The sequence below is a fragment of the Nicotiana tabacum genome, chromosome 22 (genome assembly GCF_000715075.1).
Source record: "Nicotiana tabacum cultivar K326 chromosome 22, ASM71507v2, whole genome shotgun sequence".
NCBI classification, from domain to species: Eukaryota; Viridiplantae; Streptophyta; class Magnoliopsida; order Solanales; family Solanaceae; genus Nicotiana; species Nicotiana tabacum.
In genome coordinates, this window is record NC_134101.1 from 62,629,868 (window position 1) to 62,645,136 (window position 15,269).

Consider the following 15,269-nt stretch of genomic DNA (forward strand, 5'->3'; position numbering starts at 1 on the left):
AGAAAAAATAAATGATAAAGTAAATATTTGTTCACCTTTTTTAATATAACTAGTATAATATACCTTTTGTCTTTTTTCTCATTTTTAATTCAAGTATTAAACTGAAATAATATCAATTGTCACTTGATCTAATTCACTGAATATCACACTGACTGCTGCTGAGCACCATAAATTACATAATCAGATTCTAAGAATCAACATATGATTGCCATGCAAACCTTGATCTCCTTCCCTACAAATATGAGTACACACTCTACCATTAACAGTAACACAACCAATTATGGAGCAAGAAAATACAATCTAGAACCACCAAATCTCCATATATACTAGTTAGAATAGAAATGATAATAAAATATTAAAAAATACAATAAAAGTATAAGTAGCAAAAAGAGACTTCTAGTACCATATGATACCAATATGGTATACATGTATACCAACAGAGTATATGATTGCTCTAGAATATTGCTACAACTATCTGCGACTATACTACTGTACCAAAACATTAAAGGATGCAATAAGAGTATGAGAAAATTACATGCTCGCATTGGAAGCTAAATATTCGCAAAGCAACTTGCTATATACTAACAAGGTATATAGTTGTATGGGGTCATTCCAACAATTGCCTATAATTATAAAAACTATTACATAATACACATAATCTATGTCCATCGGCACACAAAAAAATCCCAGCACTGCAAATCATGTTCGTATAAATAATTCCACAATAGAATTCACTTAAAAATGTAGCTAAAACAACCAAAAAATGTTCAAACTACCATATGATACAAACATGGCATATAACTATACCAACATGGTATACAGTTTTACCGGTTAATTTCCGGCAACTATATGACTATACTACTATTACATAACACACATGCATAAAGAGAAAAATAAAAAAATAGTGTACCACATATTAATATAATAAAGTATTTCAAGATATTGTACTATATTACTATTATTAAAAGAAAATCAAATAGTGTACCAATTAAATGCAGCTAATACAACCAAAAAAGGATTCAACTAACATATGATACCAATATAGTATATAACTATACTAATAGGGTATATAGTTGTACGGGGTCGTTCCAACAACTGCATATAACTATAAAAACTATTACATAATATACAAAATCTATGTCCATAGGTACAAAAAAATCCAACACAGCAAAACATGATCATATAAATCATTTCAGAATAGAATTCACTTAAAAATGTAGCTAAAACAACCAAAAAATATTCCAACTAACCATATGATACCAATATGACATATAATTGTACCAATATGGTATACAATCCTACTAATTAATTTCAGGCAACTATATATGACTATACTACTATTACATAATACACATGCATAAAGAGAAAAATAAAAAAATAGTGTACCGCATATTAATATAATAATATATTTCAAGATATTGTCATATAATACTATTATATAAAAGAAACGCATAAAGAAAAAATTAAAATGATTACATAATACATATGCATAAAGAAAAATTTAAAAAATTCAAGATATTGTACTATTCTACTATTACTAAAGAAAAATCAAACAGTGTACCAACTAAATGTAGCTAATACAACTAAAAAAGGTTCCAACTAATATATGATACCAATATACAGTATATAGATATACCAATAGGGTATATCTATATTCAATTATTAAACCAAAATAATATAAGTTGTCACATAATCTAATTAACTCAATTTTGTACGTAATTAACTCAATTTTGTGTGTCATCGATTATATTAAAATTTAGATATGTTATAATAATATACTATATACCATTTTGAAATGGAGAATAAATTAAAAACTATTCAATGGACACGTACATCCTATTATGAAATGAGAAAGATAGAAGAAAAATATTTATTTATATTTGAGAAGACAATAAAAGAGAAAATAGGTTGGGGCATTTAATGGGGTTTCACGTTATCCGGGATTAGAAAGGAAAGAATTTTGAAAATAGATAGTTGGATAAATACTTTAGATTGCATAAGTACACATTGTAAGACAAATTAGAATGGACGGGTAATTAAAATTGCCTGAATAGGCATTTAGAGTAGATTTTCCAATCCATACAGGCACCATAGTGTTGACATGTAAACATAAAACGTGAAGGTCTTGAACAGTCTTTTAAAAAAAAAATGTTCTAATATAATTTGATTGAGAGATGGTAAAGATCCGTCCTAAATACCAATCATCATTCTAACTTCCAATTATATTTGGATGGACTATAGTTTTATTCTTAACCTTTGAGTTACTTAAGCAACACTAATCCCAATCCAGACAGTCACTTCCTCTTTCAATCATGTTAATTGGCTGTTTTGCAATATGAACAATCCCAAAAACTAGACTATACAAGTTTGGCCTAATATTATTGACATATACTGTATTAGTTTGATCATGAGCTTTTTGTAAATACAAAATTTCAATAGTTGATTTTCCAGTAAAAATATCAAAATAGTGGGTAAAAAATGAATTTCAAATAAAAAATTCCTAATCGTTGTCAAATTATTTTTTAAAGCAACTTTCTGTCCAAACACAACTCGGCTTTCCATAAAAAAATTTCCCTTTCAACCTCAAAATACAATTTTCCTTTTCAAACTCAAATATTGTTAAATACGGAAATACCTACTAAAATCAGAGAAAAATGCCCAAAAGCAGGAAATACAGATAGGAAGCCAGTAGCCAGTGCGTATTTATTTCCTTAATTAATATTATTTCTCATTTTTCTTTTCCATTTCTAGTTAGGAGTAAAACAATTATAAAATCACTTCCTCGATAAATCCTTTCCTTGCACTCATTGTTCTCTTCTCCAGCAAAAGTCTCTCTCTCCCTTCGCAGTTTCTCTCAATTTATCGGCTGCGCCCTAATTTAGATCTCGAAAAAGCTTCAAAGATGAGTCACCAGGCCGAGTCATCTGACTCGTAAGTACTCTCTCCTTCGTTTTCACGTCTTCTCGATCGGTTAATCGACTGAGTTGTTTTTAACGTTTGAAATCGTCTCTAGAAAGTTCGGAGATTTGTATTTTCATTCTTCCTTTTTTTACTTTTCAGAAAAGGTGCGAAGAAGGATTTCTCTACGGCGATTTTGGAGCGCAAGAAGTCTCCGAATCGGCTCGTCGTTGACGAGGCGGTCAACGATGATAACTCCGTCGTCGCCCTAAATCCTGCCACCATGGAGAAGCTCCAGCTCTTCCGTGGAGATACAATTCTCATCAAGGTTTTTAATTATTCTACCTTTTTAGGGGTTTCCCCCTAAATCTCAAGTTTTTAGGGTTTTGATGTGGATAATCTGATTGTTTACATTGAGGGTAATTTTGCTAGTAATTGATTATTTGGTTGCTTAGGTCAACTTCTAAATTGCTTTGTTATTGGTCGGTGAATCTGGTGGATTAGAGACTTATAATGTCAGTGTAAGGATAAGTGTGAGATTAGAAGATTTCTAGTTGTAGAGAATCCTTCATTTATCTTAAAAGACAAATTATTTGGCTTTGGTATGAAATGGACTAGAATATAGCAAAAAGAATTATAGCTGGCTCTAATTAATTTCAGATCGAGGTATAGCTGATTGATTGCTGATTTATATACTGCTTCCCGATGCGTATGCAAGTGAATTTTGTGATGTGTGGTTATAACTCTCTTCCTATATGTTTTAGAGCCTCAATTACCTCTAGATCTGTGTAGAACATTGGTACATTTAGAATTTTGTATTAGGTTAGAGTGTCAGATTGTTCTCATAGTGGATTTCGATTTTGTTTTCATATTTCGCATTGCTACTTGGATTTGTAGCTCTAGTCAAGTGTGACAAGCTAGCTTGTCCTTGTCAGTACGGGGGATAATCAGGGTTTCTAGCTTATGATGTGTCATTGAGTCTGTGCTCTGTTGATCCTTGATGGCCAGATGTCCGTGGGTTCTATAAGTGACTTGGTATTCGGCTATATTACATCATTAGGGAATAAGACTTTCTGAATCTTAGTAGACATATACCATTTTGAGAATACTGTCACTTTCGAAGCAAATGAAACCAAGTTTGACATGATGAATTATGGCATAGCTGTTATGTTCTCGCTTTATATAAGTGTGCGCTCAAACAATGATGCACAAAGTGTTTATGAGAAACCGTCGATTCTTTTAATTTCAACTGTGAGGAGTATAATTACTGTACTACATTCATATATGTATATATGGGGTACTTTAGTTTCTCGTAAAATAGTTTGCTTCACTTTATAGAAGCATGTGCTTTAATTCTCACTTTTCGCTTCAAGCCCCACTGATCTTGGCGCTTTTTTTTTTGCCTCTATTAAAAACAATGGTTGTAATTTTCTCATGATGCTTGTGGTTTAATTTTAACAACTAGTTAAAAATGAGGTTACCTCTCTGATTCTGTTTGCATATTTGTCTGCCTGTCTATCCAATTGACTCATTAGTTTTCTGCTGCATTTTATCCAGGGAAAGAAAAGGAAGGATACAGTTGTCATTGCCCTTGCTGACGAAACGTGCGATGAGCCGAAGATTAGGATGAACAAGGTTGTCCGTTCAAATTTGAGGGTTCGGCTTGGAGATGTTGTGTCTGTGCACCAATGTCCAGATGTTAAGTATGGAAAGCGTGTGCACATACTTCCCATAGATGATACAATAGAAGGTCTCACCGGGGATTTGTTTGATGCATTCTTGAAACGTAAGTGTGTTACTTTCCAATTGCAAGTGCAGTTTGACAATCTTTAAGGTTTTATTCTTGGTAGCATAGTGGTGTAGTATCATGATGCATTTTCATGCAATTATCATCATATTATTTACAATGTACTCAGTCTCCTTCGAGTCTCATCCAGGCTACACTTAGAATCAGGATTAATACTATAAATCACTTTTCTCTGCTTAGAATCGAATACTATAAATCACTTTTGAGATGGTAGTACAGGAGAACTCTAGTTTTTTGGCTGAATGTGGAGTTGCCTGCCCTCCTCTATTGTGCATCTCTTTTGGAATTCTCCATTATTTTTTAAATTATCTCCAATTCATGGTCTTTCCTAGAATTTGTACATTCTGCTCTTTGATTTTGTCGATTGGCAGTGAAAAATAGAGGTTAAAGGTTGTCTTCTTTGTTAGCAAATTTGTGTCCACCTCAATTTTAAACAATTGTGTCCACCTCGAATTTGTGAAAAATAGAGGTTAAAGGAAATTTGTGAGCTCTGTTTGTGTTGACCTCAATTTTAAACGTCTTTCTTTTTGCAGCTTACTTTTTGGAAGCATATCGTCCTTTGAGGAAAGGGGACAATTTCCTTGTTAGAGGAGGGATGAGAAGTGTGGAATTTAAAGTCATCGAGACTGACCCTGGGGAGTATTGTGTTGTTGCTCCAGACACAGAAATCTTTTGTGAGGGGGAGCCTGTTAAAAGGGAGGATGAGGAGAGACTGGACGAAGTTGGCTATGATGATGTTGGTGGTGTGAGAAAACAGATGGCTCAGATTCGTGAATTGGTGGAATTACCATTGAGGCATCCACAGCTTTTTAAATCCATTGGTGTGAAACCACCAAAGGGGATTTTACTTTATGGACCCCCTGGATCTGGGAAGACCCTGATAGCCAGAGCTGTGGCTAATGAAACAGGTGCATTTTTCTTTTGCATTAATGGACCAGAAATCATGTCCAAATTGGCTGGAGAGAGTGAAAGCAATCTCAGGAAGGCGTTTGAAGAGGCTGAGAAAAATGCTCCATCTATTATATTCATTGATGAAATTGATTCAATTGCTCCCAAGCGAGAGAAGACACATGGTGAAGTTGAGAGAAGGATTGTTTCACAACTCCTGACACTGATGGATGGATTGAAATCTCGTGCTCATGTCATAGTTATGGGAGCTACCAATCGTCCTAACAGCATTGATCCTGCTCTCAGAAGGTTTGGTAGGTTTGATAGGGAAATTGACATTGGTGTTCCTGATGAAATTGGACGCCTTGAAGTTCTTCGTATTCATACCAAGAATATGAAGCTTGCAGAAGAAGTGAGCCAACTTATTGAATATTTCTTTTTCTTTATTTTGTTTTGTTTTGGGATCAACATGTGACATAATGATGAATATTTGATTCTGCAGGTTGATTTGGAAAGAATATCAAAAGATACACATGGTTATGTTGGTGCAGATCTTGCTGCTCTTTGCACGGAAGCTGCACTTCAGTGTATTAGAGAGAAAATGGATGTCATTGATCTTGAAGATGATTCCATTGATGCTGAAATATTGAACTCAATGGCTGTCACGAATGAGCACTTCCAAACTGCTCTAGGAACAAGCAATCCATCCGCATTGCGTGAAACAGTAAGTAGCCTATTACGACCCAGTTATGTAATTTGGCTTGGTACCTTATCATGTGCAATGCCCATTGTTGGTTATGATTCTTTTGTCATTTTGTCTGTATGGGGTTTATGGATGGAATAAATGGATTTTGTTATTTTAGTTCACAAATTTATTCGGTTCTTCTGTGAAAATTATACGCAGGTTGTTGAAGTGCCTAATGTCTCATGGGAAGACATTGGAGGCCTTGAAAATGTCAAAAGAGAGCTTCAAGAGGTAATTGACTTCAATAAATTGGACTTGATGCATTCATATAAGTTCTGTGGTTTAGAGGGTTTCATCACTGCTCTTGTTTCATTTCATGTAGACTGTTCAATACCCTGTGGAGCATCCAGAGAAGTTCGAGAAATTTGGTATGTCACCTTCAAAAGGTGTTCTTTTCTATGGTCCTCCAGGATGTGGGAAAACTCTTCTTGCCAAGGCAATTGCAAATGAATGTCAAGCCAATTTCATCAGTGTCAAAGGACCTGAGCTGCTCACCATGTGGTTTGGAGAGAGCGAGGCCAATGTCCGTGAAATTTTTGACAAGGCCAGACAATCTGCACCCTGTGTCCTCTTCTTTGATGAGCTCGACTCTATTGCTACTCAGGTAAAATAGTTTTTGAGTATACCAAAATGGTTGTAAGCAAACACGAGCAATTTTTGATGGATTTTCCTGGACTTTGTGGCAGCACAAATCCCAATCTGCCGATTAAGTAGATATAAGTAAATAAGTCTGTAAAAAAGGAGGGCAAAAAAGAAAAAGAATATCCTTGTATCACTGCTTACTAAGAATGGTGCTTGATTTTATTGCAGAGGGGAAGCAGTGTTGGAGATGCTGGTGGAGCAGCTGATCGGGTTCTGAACCAACTTCTGACTGAAATGGACGGCATGAACGCAAAGAAGACCGTTTTTATAATTGGGGCCACAAACAGGCCTGATATAATTGACCCTGCACTTCTGCGACCTGGTCGACTTGACCAGTTAATTTATATCCCACTCCCAGATGAAGACTCGCGCCATCAGATTTTCAAGGCGTGTCTTAGAAAATCTCCGCTCTCAAAAGATGTCGATTTGAGAGCTCTTGCCAAATATACTCAGGGATTCAGTGGAGCTGATATCACTGAGATCTGTCAACGGGCCTGCAAATATGCCATAAGGGAGAACATTGAGAAAGTATGCTCTTCATCTGCTCTTTAATTTATTATATTTGGTTTTGTTCTTTTAAATCTGAGGTTACATCAACTGTGTTTGTTCTTGCAGCTTTTTATCTGTGTTTACTGCTGTACATCTACTGATATTGGGAGGCAAATCGAGGATTTTAAATTAGTGGGTGGAGAGTCACTTAGTATAAAGATATATCCCTAAAAATATGTCAACCATGTGTGTGCATGATTGTGTGTTTGTATGCGTGTATGTGCCAGCATGCTCCTGCAAAGGTGGATTTGCCACTGCTGATACTTTTCTAGGACAACATTTTAGTTTTTTTTTTTTGTGTCATCATGCTGAATATTGAAGCAAAGGTGCTCTGCTGTACTTGGCTATAAAAAAAGGTGCTCTGCCGTACTTTATTAATGGCTTTTGTCTTCTCTAGTGTCACTGGTTTACCGAAACAAATATCTGAAGTCAAGTGTTTATCCCCTCCCCATTCTTGAAAAACAACAATGTGCTGTGTGTCTCTTGCTTTAAACTCCATGTTAACATGCTATCTGGCATCTTATATTGATGTTTGCAATCGGATAACCACTTTCTTCAAAATTAAGTTAATGGGCATATTTGACGTTCTAATCCTTGTCAAATGGTGTTCTTATTACAGGATATAGAAAAGGAAAGGAAACGAAGCGAGAATCCTGATTCTATGGATGAGGATGCTGATGATGAGATAGCAGAGATTACGCCCTCGCATTTTGAGGAGTCCATGAAGTATGCACGACGAAGTGTGAGTGACGCAGATATACGTAAATACCAGGCATTTGCTCAGACCTTACAGCAATCTCGAGGTTTTGGAACTGAATTTCGGTTTGCTGAGGCAAGTGGTGGGGCTGCTGCAACTGACCCCTTTGCAACTTCTAATGCTGGAGCTGATGATGATGACTTGTATAGCTAAAGTTATTGACTATCTTGTTATTCTGCTGTGACATCTCTTTTTCCTTATTGCAATAGAGTTGCCTAAACAATTTACTTCTAGGACAATGTCTGGAATTGGTACTTTGTTTCTGGAAGCTGTTGGGGCTACTTGCTTAACTTCTGGTTTATTTATGCCCACTCTTTAATGTTGTTATCTTGAAGGTTCTATGACATTTTTAAAGACCTCAATAGCTTTGCTAATATAGTGGACACTTTGTTATTATCCTCTATTATTTCCCCGTTTGATGAACAGCATGCCTTTGTGTATTAGGTGCTAATTTTCCCTTGGTGGGTATCCCTTAAAACTCTACTCCAGTCTCCGTGAAATTTTATAGTACCTTGGTATTACTGAAACTTTATTAATTGGAAAGTCCAATCGCGGGTGAGGTTTTGTTGAAATTACTTGGTGTATGTATGAGAACAAATAGACACAGTATATAATAGCGTGAATTTTTGAGAATGTGGTCTATTTTTGGTTTGACAACCAACATATATACGTGATTTCATGTTTTAGATTTAGCATGCAACAGGATATTTTAAAATCATATTGAGTTGCTTATGCCAGAAATTATGTCCCGGTAGAAGCTCAACCCTGTTTCTACCAAATTTTCTGCAGCTCAAAACTAACTTGATCCAAGTTATTACTCTTACTATGTTTGAACTCCAGATGTAATCTTTATAAGAATTAAGAAACCTTCTAAACGTGTTTCCAATTAGTGAGTCTTTTATTGCGGGGAAGTAAAAAAATAAATAAATAGCCTGAGACCTTGGAAAAGAAATTGAGTGGAGTGATAAGTTACTGTTACTATGTTTAAGACTTGTACATGTTGTGCATGTAACTTTGTGTTTAATCCCTTTAAAAAAAGAAACTTATGCTTATTCCCTTCAAGAAGAATTTGAAGTTCCTCTTCGACTGGTTGCTGTTCCTTTTTTAAAGGGGTCATTCGGTTTTGAAGTCCAAAAAAGTTTGATTTCTGTATAAAATTTGGTTTTGTGGTACAAATGGTTACATATCTAATATGATCTTCGTATAGCTAATACAATGTTTGATTTCAGATATTAAACTCCACAAGTCCACATTTCAAAACGAAAGCATATATATACACGGTATAAGTTATTCAAAATATACAAGTAATTGCATGATGCCCACCAGTCATTCCTATTCAGAAAAGTGAAGTCAAGCCAGGAGAATCTGAACGGACTAAAAAAGAAATGCAGAAACAACGTGCATAATGAAATGTTTTTGTTTTTGTTTTTTGACAAGTAGCATAATATTTAGTAAAGTATAACGAGCTTATTCAGAGAAGCCAAAAGGCAGATCAGAGACAAATTCTCATAACATTGGTGTGCGCCTAAGGTTGCTTGAAATTGTTGACATGAGAACATCCAAGTGAGCCAAATATATGATAGTTCACGTACCGGCTTGGACCAGATGCATGCCTGAACCCCTTAGGTAGGCAATTCTTGATTTCCTTCCCATGAAAAACAGGGCGTTTATTGTGACTCATCAGCTCGGGTTTCAGTATCATGTATTCTCCAGCTATCTTTATTGAGCTCAATGCTAAATTACTTTCGGAACTACCTGCATATAATTGGCGGATTCCCACAGTTTCATTTAGTGAAGACATCAAAATAAGGCAAACACATATGAGTTTAAGGGAAAGTTGTGTATTGGATGCAGCAGCAGACATTTTAAATAAGTTTTCTTGTATGAAGTTTCTGTGGAAGTGTGTGTGTGTAGGCTCTGGAAATGATTGTTTGATGATGTGGGTGGTTTTTAAGAACAGAAAGAAAGGGGGTTTATAAATAGGCTCGTGAGTAGTAGAGGCGGCAGATTTGTACACAGCTCATGCATTGCAAGCAGAGAAGAGACAGTACAAGCATGCAAGAAAAAGTCTAAGCTGTACAGTACTGATATAGAGTTCATGGGTTTTTTCTTTTTTAAAAAACTGACCTATAATAACATATAACTTTCATAAAAAGAATTGATATATTAACATGTAAAATAGAGTAATAAAAATAATTCTTTACACTGTCAGTTAAACTTAAATCTTGCAAAAAATAAGAATTTCACTTGTCGATTAATGCATTTTAACACGTTGTGGCAGGTAATCTGTCTTATTTTTCATATTACTAATTTTCTTTTTTATGAATATTTATATATGCAATTATTTTGTGAGTGTATAGACGTTAAACTCAACATAAAAGGAGGAAAAAGGGAGTGGTGATGAGTTGGTGAAGTGTGTACTCATCTATCTGAAATGAGATGAGAAAGCCCGTGAATCTCCGTTCATTGCTTTTAATTAATCAACTTCTATCTTCCATACTCGCATTAATTTTGTCTATGAACTTTTGGTTTCTTTACGTACTACGTCTGCGCTGTTGGTTCACTTGGTTTGTTCATCATATAATACTTTCCAACTCAAATTCTCCATATTCATTTATTAGGTAATACTAGTTGTTGTTTGAATTTAAGTTCGTCTCACCTTATTCATTTATTATTTAAATACTTAGTATTTACTGAAGTTTAAGGCAAAGTCTTTTTTGTTTCTGGACTGGATTCCGAATTCTCAGTTTGTTGTCAGCAATTATGGGCCCTCTGTAAGATAACACCGGCCATTTTGAGGAATCTCGCAAGTTGGTGAATAACTAATAACGTGCTTAGAATTTTGCGAGTTGTGAATATATCAAGATTAATACTACTTCTTTCATTGTTATTGTTATTGTAAAAAGCTTAATTGTTACTCCCTCCGGTTCACTTTAAGCGATTTTTTGATTGTTTTCACACATATGAAGGAATTCACCTCTTAACATTAATTAATAATGAAATTGATCATATTAACCTTAATTTGGTCATTGGAAACATAATAAACTACTCCTAGACTCTTTACTCCAAGGGCAACTCTGAAAAGAAAAAGTTAATTTCTTCTTGATACCTAAAAAAAAACAAATATTGTGGACCACAAAAAAAAGTTAAAAAATTACTTAAAGTGGACCAGAGGGAATACAGTAATAAGTTTCAATTAATTCCTCTTACCAGTGAGATTAATTATAGTTCTTAGATTACTTTTAATTAAGGTGATTCAAAATTTTCTCTTGTGGATGAAAATACTGAGCTAGAGCGGAGAAGCTTACGACTAAGCCAAAAATCAGTGCCGAACATACTTTTGAACCATATGTATCATTCAACACAGCTTCGCCATAAAATTTATACAACAATCTGATACTGTTTATATATAACAACAATAAACATCAATTTAGAATTGAAGGTAAAACTTTAGGATCCACAACTTCAGACCCAAATGCGTATACAAGCTGAATTGTGACAATTTGATATCGGCACCACTATCCTAGTCAGCCATAAATAGTTGCTATTTAGTTCAGCAACGCAAAAAAGATTGAATCTTACCTGCTTCCTAGCTAGATTACCATATCTAATCATCTGTCACATACATGTTTTTCTTTTATTATAACTATTATCTATGAGGGTTCTCTTTGATTTCCTTCTGTTTTCTTTTTCTTTTTGTTGGTTTTCTAATCAATTTGTACGAAATAGAAGGTGGAAAAGTGAAGACGCAGCTACAATAATTGATGCAACAGTGTTGGGTAGAATATGTCTATTGCTATAAGTAATGCGTATACAAGATTTAAATGGTCAAAATAAATGCTGTACAATTTATTGTTCTAGTAGCGTGCGTAGCTTCTACCACACTGACCAATTAATTCAAGGAACTTTACAAAGTAGCTAATTTATAAGCTACATAACTTCTTCGACACAGTTTATAAAGTTCATAATTTCCAGATAAAGATGGTAAATTTTTGTTTAAATCTTTTAGAGAAATGAAAGGAAAACAGAGAAGAAAGGAAGAATTTTTTTTAAAAAAAAACGCATTTTGAGGCTTTTAGCATAAGGCTGAGCGCATCATCTGGGAGAATATCAAACCTACTTTTGGTGTCGCGAACAAGAATTTGTTTCTTTTTACAAACTTGATGTCTATCAATCCGCGGATCTAGTAATTTATTTCGGCCAATTGAACCCAGAAGGATCAAATCACATTCAAAAAAGCTGTCTCTCTACATTTATCCCTTCTTATTGAGAGTAAGATTACAAGCCTTATTTCTAGTAAATCATGTTTTTTACCACTTGTAAAGTTAGCAATTATGTGGGCGTTTGGACATAAGAATTGTAAAATTCCAAAAAAAAGTGAAAAAAAATTTCAAGTGAAAATGATATTTAAAAATTAGAGTAGTGTTTGGACATGAATATTATTTTAGGTTGTTTTTGAAGTTTTGTGAGTGATTTGAGTGAAAATTTTGAAAAATAACTTTTTGGACTTTTTCAAATTTTCGAAAAATTTCAAAATTCATATTCCAGTGACAATTGAAAATTTCATGGACAAACACTGATTTTGAAAAAAGTGAAAATTTTTCGGAAAAAAGTGAAAGTTTTTTTTGTAAGCACGTAATTTTTGACCTGCACATTAGAATTATCATTAGTATTCGTAATATTTTTAATATTTATTTGAGTTTAAAGATATTTTTATCTATAATTTTAGTTTTAAGATATAAAATCGAAAATGCAAAAAATAGTTTCATTTTTTAGTTTTGTTTTAACCAATTAGGAGTGATTTTATTTTTTACAAGTATTTTATATTAATTTGGAAGAAATTTGGCTTTGTTAATGAATTTTAAGCTTTTATTGCCTATAATTGAACATAAATTCCGATCCCTAAAACCTGAACCCAATAGCCAAAAGCCCATTTTTCTCCTAGCCCAATCCCCCAACCCTAAGCTCAGGATCTTAAATATAAACACATACACACACTCACAAAGGGGGGGATGATAGTCAAGGGGGAAAAAGAGAAAAGAGAGAGAAAACGGATCTGTGGGATTAAAGAAAAAGAGCTTAGTCGCGGATCTCACCCGGGTCTTCTTCTCTAAGCTTTCTTCCTCAAAATCTCTTTCAATCAGTTTGAACCATGAAAAGCACAGCCATGTAAAACCACTCCCGTCAACTCACTGCTTTGTCGTCGCCTCGCCGGATTTCCACCATCGTCGGCCAGCTCTTTTCCGCAGTAAAAATCAGCTCCTTTACCCCCAAAATCGACCACCACAAACACCTAAGAACAGCCACTAAACCACCTGAAAACATCACCCAAAAATGCTGTCAAAACCAACCCCCTTTTTGGTCCATAATGACCCCAAAACAGCTGCCGAATCAGCCCCAAAGAAGCTTCAAATTTAGCTGAAAAACAACCCTCTTTCCTCACAAAACAACAATATTTTTGGTCGGGTTCGAGTCGAATTTTCCGACGAGCTTTACCCGGCGAGTTTCGAGATTTCGGCGGGGTCGCCTTCAGATCCGGTTGTCATTCAATTTGTTCTAACCAAAATTCTGATTCTGGCTTTGCCTCATTAATACAAAGGTTCATCTCCCTTTTTGATTTTGTTCTTCTTTCTAATGTTCTGGATCATTTTTGTATTGATTTAATTTGTGTGATATGGATGACTTTTGTTTTCTTAGTTTTCTGTGTTTGAACAGTACGCTTTTGAGTATGTTTCCTCTTAGTTCATTCCTTTAGTTTCCTTAGCAAGTCATATGGTTAATCTCATTAATAACCCATTTTTTTCTTATCTATTTTGAGTAGTTTAAGCAATTTATCTTGTGAAGTGATGATATGGGAGCTTTAAGTTACAAGAATTTTCTTCAATGAACTAATGAGCTCTCCAGTTCATTTTGCCTTGGTTCCAATTTAATACTTTATCTTAGTGACTAATTTGTAAAGCTGGAAATTAAGAGTTAGAAGGAATGTTAGCTTGATTGAAGCTTATCACCGTAATTGGGCCTTGATTGTTATTGCCTCGTAAAAGAAATGGGCCAAACGTAATTCCTACTAATAGGCCCAAAATGTGGAATTGTTTCAAGATAGAATGTTAGTAATGTATTTAGTCGTAGATATCTTTAATAGTTTAGCTCAATTGATCTTGTTAGTAATTCATAAAATCTTTATAGTTATTATCGTGATTATGTACACGCTCGCGTGACATAATTATGATTCCCAAAATAAATCAAGGTACGCGTTCGTGCAACTTTGGTCAAAATAATCTTAATATAATAAAATGTTATTAATTGTGTACACGTACGCGTGACATGATTTTGGCACAATAAACAAAACGGATTCACACACGTGATTCGTTTCAAAGATAATTCCATATTTTAATAATTAAAAGCGGATAGATAAAGCATGAAAACCAATAAATCACAGTTTATTCAAAATTAATTCAAGTCAAATGTAGTCAATAAAGCGACCGTGCTAGAACCACGGGACTCGGGGAATGCCTTATACCTTTTCCTCGGTCAACAGAATTCCTTACCCGGACTTTGTTTTCGCAGACCAATAATAATAGAGTCAAACCTTCTTTTGACTAGGGATTCAAATAAAAGGTGACTTGGAACACCCAAAAAATCAATTCCAAGTGGCGACTCTGTAAATAAAATAATCCCTATTCAAATTTATCACTTTAATTAGAAAAACTCTTTAACTCACCATATACCACCTACATATATCTTTTTTGGGATAGAAAAGGGGTGTGACATTTTTATGTCCAAGAGCTCTATATCCATCATATCAAGTGATTTATATTCAAGGACAAGTGTACCAGCAATTACATTATTATATTCAGTTCCAAAACAGATTAATTAATGCAAGGAGAAGGGTTGATGGGCTTCAAATGTAGTGGTTTCTCGGAGAAATTTTTACTTAGCTATACTATTGAAATTTATTTATTCTCACTATTAGATTTTTAACT

The 15,269-nt window shown here is 34.4% G+C and overlaps 1 protein-coding gene across 1 annotated transcript; it reads left to right on the plus strand.

The window, feature by feature from the left end:
* Positions 1-2,730: 2,730 nt before the first annotated feature.
* LOC107817432 (cell division cycle protein 48 homolog) lies at positions 2,731-8,682 on the plus strand. The gene is made up of 9 exons (XM_075244904.1): positions 2,731-2,931; positions 3,061-3,226; positions 4,456-4,684; positions 5,239-6,005; positions 6,096-6,317; positions 6,498-6,569; positions 6,661-6,942; positions 7,149-7,508; positions 8,149-8,682. The coding sequence occupies exons 1-9, from the start codon at positions 2,903-2,905 to the stop codon at positions 8,437-8,439; spliced, it is 2,418 nt and encodes an 805-aa protein (XP_075101005.1). The 5' UTR covers positions 2,731-2,902; the 3' UTR covers positions 8,440-8,682.
* The last annotated feature ends 6,587 nt before the right edge of the window (positions 8,683-15,269 follow it).

Excerpts from the sequence above, each read along its gene's own strand:
- LOC107817432 (XM_075244904.1), top strand. The coding sequence starts at position 2,903 with ATGAGTCACCAGGCCGAGTCATCTGACTC. Across the intron at positions 2,932-3,060 it reads CAGGCCGAGTCATCTGACTC|AAAAGGTGCGAAGAAGGATT; the intron begins GTAAGTACTCTC and ends TTTACTTTTCAG. Across the intron at positions 6,570-6,660 it reads TCAAAAGAGAGCTTCAAGAG|ACTGTTCAATACCCTGTGGA; the intron begins GTAATTGACTTC and ends CATTTCATGTAG.